The 18,126-nt window shown below is 32.2% G+C and overlaps 1 protein-coding gene across 3 annotated transcripts in view; it reads right to left on the reverse strand.

The window, feature by feature from the left end:
• Positions 1 to 18,126, reverse strand: part of LOC149900531 (hypoxia-inducible factor 1-alpha-like) — a 72,838-nt gene that overhangs the window by 36,801 nt on the left and 17,911 nt on the right. For all 3 annotated transcript variants that reach the window (XM_090112454.1, XM_090112455.1, XM_090112456.1), the window contains exons 2-5: positions 11,060 to 11,247; positions 7,055 to 7,224; positions 4,050 to 4,220; positions 1,734 to 1,966 (exon numbers count right to left, since the gene is read on the reverse strand). In XM_090112454.1, coding sequence (XP_089968580.1) covers positions 1,734 to 1,966; positions 4,050 to 4,220; positions 7,055 to 7,224; positions 11,060 to 11,247 — 762 coding nt within the window. The remainder of the gene's footprint in view (positions 1 to 1,733; positions 1,967 to 4,049; positions 4,221 to 7,054; positions 7,225 to 11,059; positions 11,248 to 18,126) is intronic.

Consider the following 18,126-nt stretch of genomic DNA (forward strand, 5'->3'; position numbering starts at 1 on the left):
ATTTACTACATTAAAAGTAAACAAAACTACTTACTAAAGTAGTAGTCGAATTCAAAAACCCCGCCATTTCATTTAAATTCACAAAACAAAAGAACTACACAGAATCAACGAGAACACATTTATAATACAATAAATTCATCTACACTTCACAAATCACAGCACTATTTGCATCATTTCCATCACTTGGTACGTTTATCATGTACTGAGCACAAAACAGAATCATGTTTAACCTACAAAATACGTTGAAGGTGATATTTTTGTTGATATTATACAACCGAGTCGCATGGGACATTGTGAAGGTCAAACATTACTGTACGAAGCGTTACCTAAATTCGGTCAGGTAATACGGCGGCTATTGTAAAAAGCGCCATCTTGTGTTGAAATACGAAACTACGCACATACTTTGTTTTAGTGGGACAACAATAAATTATTGTCGTTTTAGCAATGAATTTAGGTCACATAGTAAAACCTAGACCTTAATACATATAAAACTACATATAACTTGTACCATAGGAATCAAATGGCTAGTATAAAACTATTTAAAGTGTTGAATATGCATGCTTTACACTATATTTGTAAGGGAAATCGCAAAATGTCTTAACCATATTCACATGTTTTACGATACTGAGTTAAATTACTTGAATAACAAGCATATCAGATATTGCCAATATGGCTTAGACAACCATAGTCACAATAAATTATTTTTTATCTCATTTACCGCGGTTTAACATCATCGTTTATGGGTATTAATAAAACATTAGGTATAATATAATTTGTGAAACTTGAAATTAAAAAAAAAAATTATCCTTAATATCACATAGAACTTTGTCAGTTCATTTTGTAGTCATAAGATGCAATTCAAAACTACAACACGAAGAATGAATTTTTATAAAATCTCCTACTAAAAACACCTAAAATAAAGATTTTTTATTTAAAACTATATGTGCGGTAGCGGTCTACCCGCACATGAGCCTTAGCCAGATAGCTTAGTATAATTCTGGTAAATAAGCTACAGCCCAAGTATCATCAAAGCCCAAGTTCAGTGGTTTTCATGTGAAAGAATACAGAAACATATATCCATACCTCCTGACAAACTTTCGTGTTTATAATTTAAAAAAAATAAAATATTTTAAGGATAGAATTATAGACAGTGTGTCAAGTACATACGTAAAAGCAGGTACAAGGTAATATAATAAGCAGAAATCAATGAAACAATAATCCTATCAAAGTGAAATAGATACTTATATAACGAACGATTTATTCATGGTAAGTACAAGAACATACATATTTCAAGAATTTTTTTTTTGTTAAACGCAATTTTTATGGTCACATAAATGGTGAGGAATTTTTAATGTTACCCACTTTATTTAGAACTATATAAGCACTTGACATACTCAAGATTGCATTGAGATAGTAAAATAAAACGTACAATATTAGTTACAGCGCACTCTGGTGATTAGTTCTTACACTTTTTTAACAGTTGATTACCAGAAAGATGAAAGTTCTCAAGTCGTGGCGTATCTCTCTTATTATATGTGTATACCGAAATGAGTTTTTATAATTAAATTTGACAGACTAAAAAATAAAACATCCTCATTTTTGTATATCTGTCGCTACACCATTTCCTTCTATATTCAATAAAAAAATATACTGCGAAAAATAAACCCAATGAATATTACTTATAGTTCTTATTGATTTTTTGCATTTAAGAGAATTATAAAAGCGATCCTTACCCATCATCAGTGTAAGTAAACTTCATATCCAGACTATGTTTGGACAGGAACGTCTTGCTGTCCAATGGTATCTCAATATTCGACGGGTGCGGTATCGGCCGAGCTACAGCCACGAGCGCGCCATTTTTATTGAATTTCTTCGTACCGTCCTTACTGTCTTCGTCTTCCGTGTTGTTGTTTTCAATTATCTTGGCTTTTTCGTCGGTTAACATGTGGCCGGTGACGTGTATCACCTGAGGAATAAGGGGAACATATTAAAAGATATACATTTAGAATTAATATACTTGGTAGTAATTTTATTTTTAATTTTTTGAGGACGGAGTGGTTCCAGAATAGGTTGTTTTGATATAAATGGCCCTTTTCGACCTAAAAGGGCCATTTATATCAAAATTTGAATAGAATTTCTCATCGATACCTAATTTTTCCAACCCCCTATAAATGTAATGGTGTTTGTAATCCTGTTCAGTTTAATAATTTTAAATTGAATGTGTATATTGTTCTGTATATAGTGAACGAAAGGGGAATATTAACCATATTGAGTAGAATGAACAAGATTCCAATCATATATTTATTCACATAGCAATTTTTTAATTGGTAATGTATGTTCCATGCATCAGTAGATGAAGTTATCAGTTATTACATAATATTCTTCGACACTATAAGAAGCTTTAGGAGGGGCGGCATTATTCAAAGCAGTATATGTTTATCATATCGTTAAAACGTCATTGCGTCAAATAAATACGTCATTCGCTTTCTGTAGATGGACATGAGAGTCAATAAGGATGTACTACAATGGAAAGGCGTTGTTTACCTTTTAAATTTAATCAATCAATCGGTAGAATAATTAATACGATAAGATTTAGAAATAAATGATAAAATTGTTCAGCATGAAGCTGTTTAATAACTGTATGTAATAATGTACAGCGAGAGAAATAAGGCATGAATTGAAATTTAAGATAGATAACATCATATTTTGAGTATATCATATTGTTTTATTGTCCTTCGATAAATTGCATTATCATATATTGGAATACAAATAACAATGAAACTCGTATATAATTTATCTGTGTAAATTTATAGGTCATCATTTAAACGCCTTTCAATGCACCAATAGACTGAAAAATATTCACACCTCAGCGTTCTATTGCAACATATTTCGATAAAATATTGCCGTTACATTTTAAGGTGTTTCTTAAGTTGATAAAATAGGATTTGCCGTTTGTAACATCGATAAGATAACGTCAATTTCAACTGACCGGCTGTTCATCCACACTTATTTCTAAATAATTCACTACACAACACACAATAATACTTGGAAAATATTTTTCAAACGCCTTCTCAAAATCTATCGCACAATATTTATTGGACAAACATGACTTTTTCTTTTGCTAATATTTGTATAAATAATTCGCGAATGGTGTGATTTGAACAGACGTTGTTATGACGGGTCAAGGGTATCGGCAAATTTTGATATAACCCATACATATGTAATATCATAAAATTTTTATAGTCCACGCAGTTATGGCGTATATTATCTCGAATATGTTTATTTATGGGAATCTGTAGCAAGATTTCATCATCTTTCATGTTATTTGTATCAATATTTTATGAGGTTCATAAGGCCAACACATGATATGGGATATTGGCCTGTTCAAATTCGTAGGTAAATGTTTGAAACGTTGCTTTTTATTTTTGCGTGAATCTCTGCTATACATCACGTTCACATCCCATTTTATGAATACATAATTCCTCTAAACCAGTTCTGAATTAATAGTTATACCTATACACCGGCATCAATCAGTTTTAATTGTTCTTAAATATACGAGATATATTCAAGTTTTAATTTTACAATCCATACTAATATTATAAATGCGAAAGTAACTCTGTCTGTCTGTCTGCTACTCAATCACGCCTAAACTACTGAACCAATTTTCATGAAATTTGGTATGGAGATATTTTGATACCCGAGAAAGGACATAGGCTACTTTTTATCCCGGGAAAATGACGCAATCCCGGAAATCCCACGGGAACGGGAACTATGCGGGTTTTTCATTGACTGCGCGGGCGAAGCCGCGGGCGCAAACCTAGTAAATAATAAAGCAAGACATATTAAAGTGATAAATGCGTTGTAGACTTGCGAATGATACTATTTTTAGTATCATTACAAATATACGTTCCTTGTATAAGATTTCAATGCTCCTTTAGCAAACTAAAAGGTCCCTCACACGCATCCAAACATACGTTATAAGAAGCCATCTTCAAATGCACATTTACGGATCTCATCGTGGTTGAAAAGAAAGAAAGATAGATAGCTACCTTATAAGAAGCGGACTTGAGGTGCACGTTCCGCCCCTTGCTGGTGAGCGTGCACTTGAGACGCAGCAGCAGATCGCGTCTGCCAACATTGCTGGACCGCAGCGCGTCACGGATCTCATCGTGGTCGCACGGGTGACTGAATTCGAAGACGCTCTGTCCCATAATTTCCATCTGTGAAAAAAAAACCCAAAATATTTGTTTATTTGTACACTATCAGTATCTATACTAATATTATAAAGCTGATGAGTTTGTTTGTTTGTTTGAACGCGCTAATCTAAGGAATTACTGGTCAAATTTGAAAAATTCTTTCGGTGTTAGATAGCCCATTCATCGAGGAAGGCTATATGCTATATATCATCACGCTAAGACCAACAGTAGCGGAGCCACGCGGGTGAAACCGCGGAGCGCAGCTAGCATACAATATGAAAGAATGTCGATGTGGAATAAAACGGTTAAACTATTTTAATACTAGGTATTGTAATTTAAGGTTATCAAGCATCATTTGTATTCAGATTTTATTACAGATACCTTCGTAATCATTTCTCGATACATATTAAATTAAACAATTATGCGAATTATGAACAATATTGTTTTTACTTATAAGGTAATAATATAATAAAGAGTAATATATTATATAATACGCCTATTTTATATAAGAAAATAACACGTGTATAATAAGTTCTAAAGGTCAATTAAACGCTATACTTAATTTTTCTGTTTTGTCATTGAAATTCCCTAAAACGAGGTCTCTAAAAATTATAAATTGAGTTTGGTTATAATAAAAGTTTGAGAAAATGAAAAAGAATATTAATTATTTTCCGTAATGTATACGAAGTAAGTAAAATTAATTTTATCTAGTCACTAGTCAGTTTGAATGGCATCGTTTAGGTACTAGTATGGACTGAACATTTTAGATTATTTTGGGTTAACTTAGTAAAGAACTTGACCGTGAATTAATAAATTTCACATTCACTTCTATTTAGAGCTTTAGTATCTGTGAATGACCTTACAATTATTGTAATATAAATTAATCGAAAGCGACCAAGTCTGTTAATAGGAACTAAGTCGTATCTAGTCTCTACATCTCTTTCTAACAACGTACTAAGGAAAGAGATAAAATTTGGTTGAATTCTATGATTTGCATTGATGCTTAGTAGAACCTGAATTAAGATGCATCCAACTGTATGATTAAATTGACCTAAATGAGTTCGCATACGCATTGTAATGCGTAGTATAACGTCTCAACTCAAATACAACAAATATACATATGTACATGATAATGAATTTAATTTATATGTATTTATTTCCTAATTATTAATTTATTATTACTGTATTGTGCATTTACGGCTAAGCGGAAAATGATTTTATAATCCACTTAGCGCTTCAATTTATTATATTTATACTACAACTAGCTTTCAGGACACGGTTTTACTCGCTCTTAAAATGCTCTTCTAATGTTCTTATTTCTTTTTTGAAGGTCCCACCAAGCAAGTAACTCTAAATCAAGTGTAATTGCAATATACGACTAATCTCTTATTTAAAATTCTATCAAGTCTTGTTCACCATTACAGTCTTATTGAACGAAGATGATCAGCATAATATGATCATTTTATGTAGTTACTACTACGAATAGGTAATTCATTTCTAACATTTGCGGTTTGATAAAGCGCCTGTTATTAGTCTGCAATGAACTTTATAAGTATTGAAATTAGTCCTACACAAAGTTGTGTTTAAGAATATTAATATACACTATCGCATTTCTGCGAACAATTATCACAACCATTCTCAGTTTTACCACAGTATTACCATTATTTCCTACAGTAAGGAATCGCCTTTGATGTCGCGCGATGCCGCCGCCAGCGTAGGTAATGACGCTGCCACACGAAAATACGCTAGGGTTGCAACAAATGGGAAATAAAACAATTGTGATTATTAATATTATGATGAAATCTTTATTCATATGTACATTCAAAATAATTGCGATCATTAAATCTAATGTAATTATTTGTTCATAAATATATAATTACAGATATTGCACTGCTAAATATTATTTACGTGGACACTTTATTTTTGGATGTTCTTAATTGTATATTATAACATTTAACTAAGTAATGCATTCGCATTGGGATGTACAATCTGATTAGAAAATAATGAGGACAACATATTATATACATAGCTTTGATTTTAATTCAACAGATACAATTAATACAATCTTTCTGAAATATTGTTTCCTTCTGGGATTTCAATGTAGATTTACATCCGTAAACCGAACAGTTTGTGCACGCCATAATAGAATATGTAAGTACCTATGTATAATAAAATTATTACACAAAAAATACGACTGCGTCATCCTTTCGCGCTAGGTAAAGCAAACTAAGCGTGTTTGCTTTACGCGGCTCGCGTCGCCCGACCCCCGCCAGTTCCCCTCCGTTTCTCTGCACAAGTACATTCGTCGCACTACTGTAGGAAATAATGGTAATACTGTGGTTTTACTCTGTAATAGTCTATTTAAAACGTGTGCTAATCATAATATTATATTTGTACAAGCATACAATATTTTGGGAATACCAGCAGTAATGACGCAACATACATAATTTAAATGCGAATCGTATAAGTACATGATTTGAATAAAGCCTGAAGAAAATTTAAATTAACAAAAATCCAATAACAGGATAAAATTAATACCTAACGTAATAATATCTGGCTCAATAATATCCGACAACTAAAAGTTGTTTTATTTATCTGCAATTAATTCCCACACAAGTTAGAAAACTTAAGCTAAGTATCTGTTAATAAATGTAAGTTATAATATAAGTTCTCAGCCATAGCTATATTTTTAATGCAGCATTTGAAGCTTGTACCTAGTGATATATCTCAAACCATACCTTCTGGTAGGGCTTGTACCTACTTATATGTTACTCATTTATATGTATTATGTTACATATGAATGAACAGTATAATTTTAGTACTAAAAATCGAGTTTACTAGAACATCCCGTAACTCACCTGGGACACACCAAGATGTTCAGCGATGTTCTCGCTACAGTACACTATGTCCCCTTGCTGGGACAGCACGAACACGAAGCCGTCGAGCGCCTGCATGTACGACAGCTCAGATTGCACCTCCTCCAGACCTTTTGGGCTTTGCAGCTTAGGCGGTTCAGTATCAGCGGGCACTGGAAGGGGAATTTGTAAATTTTAGTTACTGCGAACAGAGTGCTATAATATACTATGGTATTTAGTCTATTTATATTGTGGATAGACACTGTTACTTATTATTTCACATTTCAACAATTGTTTTAGGAGCTTTTCCTCGTCACTTGTAAGAAATAGTCAGATTTTGACATATGGTTCACAATTTTAGTGATGATTACATTTATTAAAGGTCTAATAAGTCAGCAGTATTACGCTTTCTGGGTTCAACCATGAGGATAGTTTCTAATGTAACAAAAATTAATACAAAATCCTAAATTAGAATCCTACAATATAAAAAGTTGTTAAATTGTTTGATTGGAGAATCATTTTACGTATCCATTATAAAATTAAACATCTTAATTAAAAATCAGCTTTTATCATTATTGTTCTCAATAAAATAACCATTTCCGTAATTTCAAGTCAGATAAATTGAACATCGTAACTATAATGAAGCTATCAATAAAAGCAATAAATAAAGGGCATTTAATACGAGAATATTGAGATATACTGTATAGATTTTATTACACAGTTCGATCAACAGGTAAAGCTCCGTATATATTGCATGGGAATTCCAATGAATATAATATTATAGTCAAGTCATTGTGCAGCAAATTCTCGTTAGGATAGTATCTCAAATCAGAGTAGGGACAGAACCGAATATCACATTAGAAATTGTAATCGGATATATAATAAGATAAGAGTTCCTTTAAAAACCAATGATATAATAATAAATTTTCTATACAGGGTGTCCCACTGTTGGTATACTAAGCTCAAAGGAGGTTATAGTTTTGCATACGCTGAGTACGTAAATAATACTTATAAAATTCCAGACGCATTTTTTTTTCAAAAAGATAAATTCTTAAAACTCTATGTGTACACCCATAACAAGCAACCCGCCCAACTTTGCCACCAGCACGTGAGCTATCGTTTAAGATTATATTTTCATAGACAAAATGCTCACATGAGAGAGTATATGCCGGCTGCGCGAAACTAGAGAAGAAAACATGGATTTTCAGGAAAATTTAGCAAAAAATTTTTGACGTCATTTTGTTGTTTAAGTATTTTTCACGGTATCAGGGTATGCAAAACTACAAGTCCCTTCGCGCTTAGTATACCAATAGTGGGACACCCTGTATAATATATAATATTTTTTTTACAGATTCGCGGTTTGCCCTTGCATCTGCAATCTTTATAAACATTTTCCTCTTAATATGTTTTTATACAATCAATCTAGCATACATTCTAACAATACTCCGCAACTGAAAGCGGTTTGTAGAAACACAGGGGAGTTTGTACAGTATTTCATTGCTTTCTGGGTAGTGTCTGACAATTATAGTAAACTTGTATTGATTATATTGAATTTGCATGAATTAGTATACCAGCTTGAATATTTTATACCATAAAACCTATGCATAAAACCATACATAAAACCAAGCCAAGTCAAGGCAATATCGATGCATTCTCTGAAACTTGACGAGATGGAAAATCTGACTTGACTCATATAGTGTTGAGGAATATGTAAAATGCATAAAACGTTTAGAACCTAATGGGCCCTCTTCACAAAGGGCAGCGCTGGGCGAGTAGAGGCAATCACGATAGAGTAGATGGCCTAGGTGTCTATGATCGGATCATTGTAGATGTTTACTGATAATCGCCGTAATGGCGGCAAACATCGACGATCATTTGTTGGGCCAACGCTACCAATTGTGAAGGGAGACAATATAATCTAGACTGTTATAACAATGACGGCTTGCGGTTACCGATTCGCAAATATAGCAACCAATATGACTCGTGCCAAAGCTGTGTATCAGAAACTGTGGTTTTACGCCTACTTGTCGTCTGCTGGACACAATTGTTATTTACGTGTAAAGATTGTTAATGACAAATATTTGCATAAGAGACTGACTATATAGTTTGGGAAAATTGTCTTTACCTAATTGTTATAACATACTGCTAAGTATAACATATTGCTAGTAAGCAATGCCCTGCGGTTTCACCCGCATAGATAGCGATATCGTGACAGTGAAAAGTCTACTATAGGTCGGACTATAGGTTTAATTTTTAATCACATGAAAATCACCTTCACCCCGTCCCGCACTACGCCTGCTCATTGTATTAAACAGTATACCTACTATTTTCTGTAGATTGACACTTTTAAAAATTCGTTATATAATTTGAATGGAAAATCCAATTTATAATTTTTTTATATTAAAAAGTATTTTGCTGGTATTGAAACAGTCTATAATAAAACATCCTTTAATGGGATAAGGATTAATATATGTGTATGGATAACATGGTTTGATTACTGTCGGCACTTCTATTTACTTTGAAAACGTAAAAAAGTTGTTGTAGTAACATAACCACTGAAGATGGACATATGGTATCGCGGACTTTTTTTTAGATATTGATCCATTCTATAATACCGTAGAACATTTTTTTGTTCTATCTTCAATAGATTCCGCAGCGCACGCGATGACAGAATTTTTATTAAGGAATTTTTTACACCTTGGGTTACATTGCAATTTTGGTAAGGATCTCTAATTTTTTTGGAAATGCAATATAGCCTATGTTGCTCAGTAAAGATGCAGCTTTCTAATGGTGAAAGAATTTTTGAAATCGGTCCAGTAGTTTATGCGTGAAAACCATACATACATACATACTTACATAATTACAAACCTTTCCTCTTTATAATATTATTATTAGTATTAGTATAGATATGGTACCTATAGCTACTATCTTATTCTGTCCACCATCTCTAGATAGGATTGTACATTTTGGACGAAGTTTTCCAAGAATAGTACAATCATTTATTATTAATTGAATGATGAATGATTTTGTTATATTTTCACCAAAAAAACATCAAGTGCAGTCTTCTTTTCCAACCGACTCTAATCAATATGATAACTAAAGTTAATATGTGCATGATAGCGTATTGTATTATTTAATATGTTATTTAATTTAATCATTGTAAATAACGATTATAATCACAAATCATGACAGAGTATAAAATACAATACGTCACTGAGATTAAAACGCAGTTAATACAAGACACACAACGAAAAAAACTTGAAATGATACCTATATTAAAAAATATATAATATTTTACTATCTTTTTCATCTTGAAAATTAAATAATGATAATGACGATCGTTGGTGTGGATAGCCACACCATTAGATAAAAGAAGTCTACGAAATTCTGCATATTGTTTAGGATATTACATGATCCATATGGGGTCATTGGGCCACCTGTTAATTCCTATGAGAATGTTTTTGATTAACAACAATATTATTTTATCAAAAGGCTGATTTTTTAATTAACAAACGTTTTTAGGCAACAAAATATCTAAATGTAAGTATAATTTAAAAGGTGAATTATTGATGACGATAACGCAATAAAACTGGTTTAATACTCATATAAATTCAGTTCAAAAATTTATTTCCTTATATTTTGATACAGGAAATAATATTAAAGTTATTCAGATCACCTCATATACATTGAATATATATATTTATGAAATTAATCACTCCGGTCACCGGCAATCTCGTGTACCTACAGGATTGCAACGAGGTCAATACTCAATACATAGGTAACATAACAATCTTAAGATTACCTAGCATCACTCACTATGCAGCTAGATCACATAAACGGGCGGATGGTAACCACCACGATGTCTTCAAGCAGTATTAAATTCAGCGTTGGACATTGCTAGAGCGCTTTAATTTTACTACACTGGGATCAATACTGCTTTAAGACATCATGAAATTGTACGGGGCTAAATCCAATATATATCTTGCTTGATAAGCAGTAAACACTCACGCATCGACACAACATCACGGACGCGCAGGTACGAGATGGCCAGCCGCATCACGGACGCTTTGTCCAGCTGCTCCACCTCCTCCTTCTTGGCCGGCAGCGCCGTGGTCAGCTCGGCGAAGATCTGCATCTCCTTAGTGCGTCTACATCGTGCCGCCACACGAGATTTCTCCTTCCTCTTTTCGTTGTTCCTGTGGATAAAAGGGAATAGGTTAATAACAATTTGAAACGCACCAAAAAGTACATAACTCAGATTGTATCGTTTAAAAACTAGTTATAGTAGGTACCTATTTGTTTTATTTTGGTATTTTGGATAAATGGAATTGCTTATTCTCTCATTGTATTCATTTTTTGTAACCTTACGTCTTACGTGACAACTATAGTCCTTAAGAAAATCCCTAATCATATTTCATTCATTATTAATATTAATATGATATACCATAGAGATTAAAGTGCAACATTATAATATCATCAATCAATATGCGTGACATCAATAAACATAGTTAACTTTACCTAGAACATTCGATAGATTAACAACATTAATATCAGAACCGCTTTTGTAATAATTGCTATAATTAACCCAAGTGAATAATTCGAACTCGCATATTTATTACGGAATGGAAGAAGAATAAATATAGTTTCTACTAAACTTTCACCTCTTAGTCACAGCGCATAATTTATGACGGCCATCGGAGAGTTCGGGCGAGCCCGGTATACACATTTTAACACCCACAAAATACTATGATAAAATTCTTTAAATATTCTTGTTTTGAATGCTTCACACAATGGTCCCACTCGACACCACCTAGCGTTGTGCTCGCAGCAACAAGCAGTTAATCCATTAATTTCTCATTAGTTGGCGATAATAATTTATCAATGTTCCAAATTGTAATATTTACTAAATGCGTCAACAAATGACCGTTTAAATATAGTAGCGACTGCGGTCTAATGATGGCTTCCAGATCTAATCTATAATAATGCAAGAAGAATATACTTCATGCATTGCACTAAATTGATCTAACTATTTATAGATATTAAATTCATACAATTTGGATTTCATTTCGTTATCGGGGTGTCAAACGCATGCAGCAAGTGGAAGAAATCAGACGTGAAATTGTTGATAACAATGTTTATTTCGAAACAATACCCAACCTAGATCTTAAACACTACCTTAAAGCTAATGTATCCAGGATTAGGTCAAAAAAAATGTTAAAGGAAAAGCCTGTACAGTGTACAGTCAGAATATACATTTCCATGAACGGTTATTCCAAGAAATCAAGAATATGAAAACTGCCGTTAATTTCCTGAGAACACCATATTTTGTTCACCCAAAAATCTTTACATGATGAAATCTATTGACGTTAGGTGCCGACCAGTCACCAATTTTAGGTATCACCTAATCTTGATACTTAGTATTCTAAACTCGTTTCTACCCGCAATGTTTATTCAATTAGTCTATCATACATTGACGTACTGCAGTGGACCAGAACGTGATATGATTATTTATATGTTTTAGTGATGAATGTTTATGATTTATGAATGAATGCAGGTATACTTTTTTTGTTATATATCTTTGGCCTGTTACGTAAAAGGATAGCACAAGTTAACAAGTAAGGCAGAAAGGTTACAGAAAGAGAAGAAAAATTGATTTATATCTAAAATGGAAAATCACTACATAGTATAAAACAAAGTCGCTTTCTCTGTCCCTATGTCCCTTTGTATGCTTAAATCTTAACTAGGCAACGGATTTTGATGCGTTTTTTTTAATAGATAAAGTGATTCAAGTGGAAGGTTTTAGTATATAATTAGATTTCCGCCCGCGGCTTCGCCCGCGTTTTCAAAGGAAAACCCGCATAGTTCCCGTTCCCGTGGGATTTCCGGGATAAAACCTATCCTATGTGTTATTCTGATGTATAAGCTATATTGTGGTAAAGTTTCATTCAAATCCATTCAGTAGTTTTTACGTGAAAGAGTAACAAACATCCATACAAACTTTCGCCTTTATAATATTAGTAGGATTTATTAGGTTTTAGACAAAGCGGGCGAAGCCGCGGGTGGTAAGCTAGTAATAATTAAACTGATAGAACCATGTACATATATAAGATGAATGTTATTTAATCAATACAGTAGAGTAGCTACTACTTAATTCAAATAATCTATAGTTAAACTTTTATCTAAATAATGAAGTGATTCCGAAACTTTGAGGAGTTAATATCCTTTTTCAAAATAGATATTTCTCATCGTAGTCTTCTATTTATCTTCTCCCTAACATCTTCAACGCCCTTCGATTATATCGACTATGTTCGAAATAAGCCGAGTGCATGGCTTGGTTCATTTCTTTGCTATTTTCGTAGTTCACTTTGAAAACAAATATAACTAATCATTACCAACAAAGACATGAGACGACATTTGGCATTTTATAAATGTGAAACATTTATAATCTTGTGAAATATCTAAAAGATATACAGAAGGAGACTGAGTTAGTTTATCATCCAAAAGTACTTTGATTACTGTTGTTTTTATATTTCCACTTAAAACAATCCGAGATTCTGCGAACGTGACCACGTGTTTTGCGAATCATTAAATGCGGAAATTTCAATGTATCTATCGATACGCAATCAATATTGTTGCTACTAATAAAAAAGCTATAACGTTATTTTGATACTAAAATTAAAAAAAGAACTCACAGCGAATTGCAACAACTAAAGAAACAAAAACCGGTGTGCGCAGCACACGTGACAGAACTGAAACTACTTTCACGTGTGCTACAGATTCAAAGATATATGAATACCATCGTCTCTCCATGACGTGATGGTATAGCCATAACGCGACCTTGAAATTTCACCCTCAACGCGCCAAAAAAAGTTCCACTTCAAAAAATAAAGAACTCACTTATTGCAACAACTAAACATAAAAACAAAAATACTCGACACGAACGCGAATACGGGCCAGTTTTGGGAGTGATAAGGAGCGAGCCAGCGATAACGGCGCGTGTATGAGCGCAACGCATTGAGGAAAAACGTATTGGAAACATTATTGCATATAAAAACTTTGTATTCAACTCCAATTACGGCGCGCAATGTAATGGAAAACTCGTGCAAATTATAAACCGAGAAGTTTTAATTTAAAGTGCTGAAAAACTAGATATTGTAATTAATAATCATCTTTACTCAAACGAAGATACACCACGCGTAATTAAACTGTTTTTGAATCAATCATTTGACAAACAGATAAAATTTTAATTAGCAAAAACAAAAAAAACAAACATTAAATTTGTTTCCTGCTACTAAAACAACTTTAATCGCTATACAAACAATCTTGTTTGTACAAATATGATATCTATTACAGTTTTGCGTCGTTTAAAATAGTTATCCTTGTATGTCCAAAATTGCTTAAGGGCTTGGTCTAGTAGTGCAAACAAATGCATCCTGTCATCCTATATGTAAATAATACAAATGTACTAAGGGAAAGTTGCTCCACTTAATTTTTAAAAATTAAATCATTCGTATAATTTAATATTCGTAATAAGTACCAAAAATGACAATTTGAAACAATTTTCGTGAAAATTACACCGGGTGATTTTTTTTATCAGTACACAAAATTTGCGAATACTTTCTATTGATATCTTCAACTTAATGTTTATATAACTGATCAACTTTTACAAAGAAATTTGGACGAAATATAAAAAAAATAAGCTTTCCATACAAAATGCATAACTCTATACATTTTTTTCGACCTAAGTTTCTTAGTGAAAGTTGTTCAGTTTAACTAATAAAACGGATAAACAAATTTTGTATTTAATAAAAAAAATGTAATGTTTGTGTTAAAAAATTATAAAATAGAAAAATACGCAAATGAAAACAAAAGATTTATTTCTGACTAGCTTCCGCCCGCGACTCCGTCCGCGCGGATGTCAGTCTTCGCGTCTTCTACAGATTTATTATATTATGTATTATGTATAATACATATATATAGATTTATATTGATAAACCTAATAAATCTTTTGCTAGCATTCTGATGCTTTATCGGTTGCACTGGATTTATCTCTTTTTTTTCAATCGCTTGAATGATATAGGATGGGTCCTTGATGGGCATCGAATGCTGAAGTCTCGAATCAATCAATTCTGACAGTAGGCAATTTATGTAAAATCCAATAATGGTCCATCATTTTATTTTGCATACTTTTACGTTACATACTTTTTTATATATTCTATTTTATATATTCTATTTTTAACGAATGATTCACTCCAGTCCAAACAGCAAATAAGCAGACTTCTGCTTCTGCAACGTTTAGTTGTCCCTGAATTTGGAAAAAATAGTCATGATTCTTATCTATGACAAAAGTGTTATTTTTTGCATTGTATTTCAAATATTAAATTTTTTTTAACCGCATCTTCCGCATTCATGTCTTTTGCCGGAATTAGACATTTAACTTCTACTAGTCCCATTTTCCCTTTTTGATATGGGAGTGTATAAAGTAAATTTTTTAGATATTTCTCGTTATACTTTTAAAAAGTTATTATTGTCATTTTGCTCATTAGGTAAAGTAATTTCGATATCAGTTTTAAGTTTTTTGATACCTGCGATAATAACGTCATAATCGCCTGCACATACTTATCGATTACATTTACACCCTGTATACAATCCACCATCCACATTCATAATGTTTTCCTGTCCTCCTCTGCTTTACGCTGTTCACCGATACATTTTAAATGAGTAAATCTGCTACCACTGAAGGATGTTTCATTGTGATCAGCAAATTTTCACCACTGTTGTCGATTATTTGTTTTTCATTTTTAATCAGCAATTGGGAATCATCAGTTTTGATTTTTGCAGATTGGTGATGTACCCTAGCAATACGTCGAAAAGGGAAAGCATCAACGAATTATCGTTTTCGTCCTCTTTTTTTATTCTTCGCGTCTCTGTTACTTCTGTTTGTTTAGTTCTCAACCCCACTGAATTTTGATGATGTGAAGATAATCCATTCGTTTTAATATTGGTACTTAGAGTTTTTTGGTAGTTTTGTAGTTAGACTAAACTAGAAATGGTGGACTAAATTTGTCAGCGCGTCTGTAAGATCAGAATATAAAACCAACATCCTGTATTTAAGTTACAAAATTAATAATCAAACAACATGCCGCTACGTTGAAAATGACTAGAAGAAAAAATTAAAACACCTCGGATCAATTTTGGAGTAAACAAATCATTTTCCCCGTATGGGGATTTCCCCGGATGAACTTGGGAAGTTCAAGTTCTCAATACAAGTTTATATTATATTTCGTATTTCTCAAACGAAAAATAAACATTTTTGGAACTTCAAAAAAATTATATTATAAGAAAATTTATGAGCTTACTTTAGTTTTAAAGAAATATATATACATCCCTTTACTGACACCCCGTAAAATAAAGAAATTGTTGCCAATCACCTTTGCAATCTATTTGGTTTCATTAACTTTATGTTCGAAGATAATTTTTTTTCTAGTAGTTACACGCGTATTTTTTTCGTTTATTTTCCATATCGAAATCAAATGTTTAAAAATACGAATATTTGCACAAAACTAAGATAAAAATAATCAATTAACAAAAATATTAAATTTAATGAAGTAGAGCAACTTTCACTTCGGTATGAAGGAAAATCGAGCGTAGAGCACACGTCAGAACGCTCCGGCCCAAGGAGCGCGACTAAAGAAATTCGCTAGGATTTTTCCTTATTATTTTAAATATTTTTTTAATATTTAAAGAATTATCAAAATTCAAAAAAAAATTTTTTTAAAGGATTAATACTCATTGGTCTTCAACCAACTCGAATAAATTAATGGAAAAAATAACTTTTAGCAGTATTTATCAATCGATTTTGTAAGGCAAAAAATGGGAAATTTAATGAATTTATAACGCTCTAATTAAGAAAATCATAAGTTTTTCGGCAATTGTATTCAGCAGTTTTTAATAACGACTATATAAGGATAATAATGCGCTGATCAGATTATGTAAATTGTAATCGGTTGCAACGTAGTGAGTGCACAAACTTAGCTCGAAATGATTTTGGGGGAAAGAGACTTATCTTGAAGGCCTGATTAAGGTAACATAAAGTAACTTTATAAATGTGAAAAAATTCACGCGCATTGCGTATATACCACTTATTGATAAACAAGAAAAAAAAATTCAGTTTATCATTTCATTAGCCGGGAAAAAATTGTCAAATAACTTGTTGAAAACGCAATTTTGCTAGACTGCAGCCTTAAGTTTAAATTTATGCAATGTGGGCTATGAATAATAGTGTGTATAATTTATAATTCAAATGTATCACTTTGTAATGTAAATGTAATAAAAAGCTTTGTATCAAAACGCTTAAACAAAATAATGTCCGTCTGTTGTGCTCTTTTGTTGGCAGATGGTTTATTCTCATTTGCACTTGTTTCTGTAGACCTGTAGACTGTAGTGAGTATACAATAAATATTTTTTTTATTTAATTTGAATGTCGTTCTATACCAAATAATTGTCTACAATTTTAACAAATGTACAATGTGTTAAGAATCCGAATCTACATCATAATATATTTGTCACCGTCCGATCTAATTATATTTTTCTAGAATATTTGCTATTGAGCTTTAAACTAACAATAGACTAAAACTAAATTGCACGAACATCATACCTATTTTAATATAATATGTATAAGTATAATGTATGTTTTCATTTATATTGTGAGTTATTCTTTTAAATAATAGACATAGGTACCTTATAACTTTAAATAGGCAATCAATTTAAAATCAATCCGCTGTTAATATTTAAGCGTTCCCCAAAATAATCTAACAAACACTTAATTTTGACAGCTTCTGACCGAGATATCCGTGACAAGGTCCAAAGTCCATTCAACCGAACACAAAATGATTTATTTATTTCGAAGTATCATAGGAGGGGACATAAAACGTCATTTGTATAATCCAGGTAAGTAAAAAATACACCCTGAATAAACATTCTAATCAAAATATATCGTTAACAATCTAGTGAGTTTTTTGTCTTGCGATATAATCTTATGAAATATTTAAAGACATTAAAACCGGTTTCCAGTT

Source organism: Colias eurytheme, chromosome 18, assembly GCF_061535395.1.
Source record: "Colias eurytheme isolate Ceu_HAF_F1 chromosome 18, ilColEury1 Martin Lab GWU primary, whole genome shotgun sequence".
Lineage (NCBI taxonomy): Eukaryota > Metazoa > Arthropoda > Insecta > Lepidoptera > Pieridae > Colias > Colias eurytheme.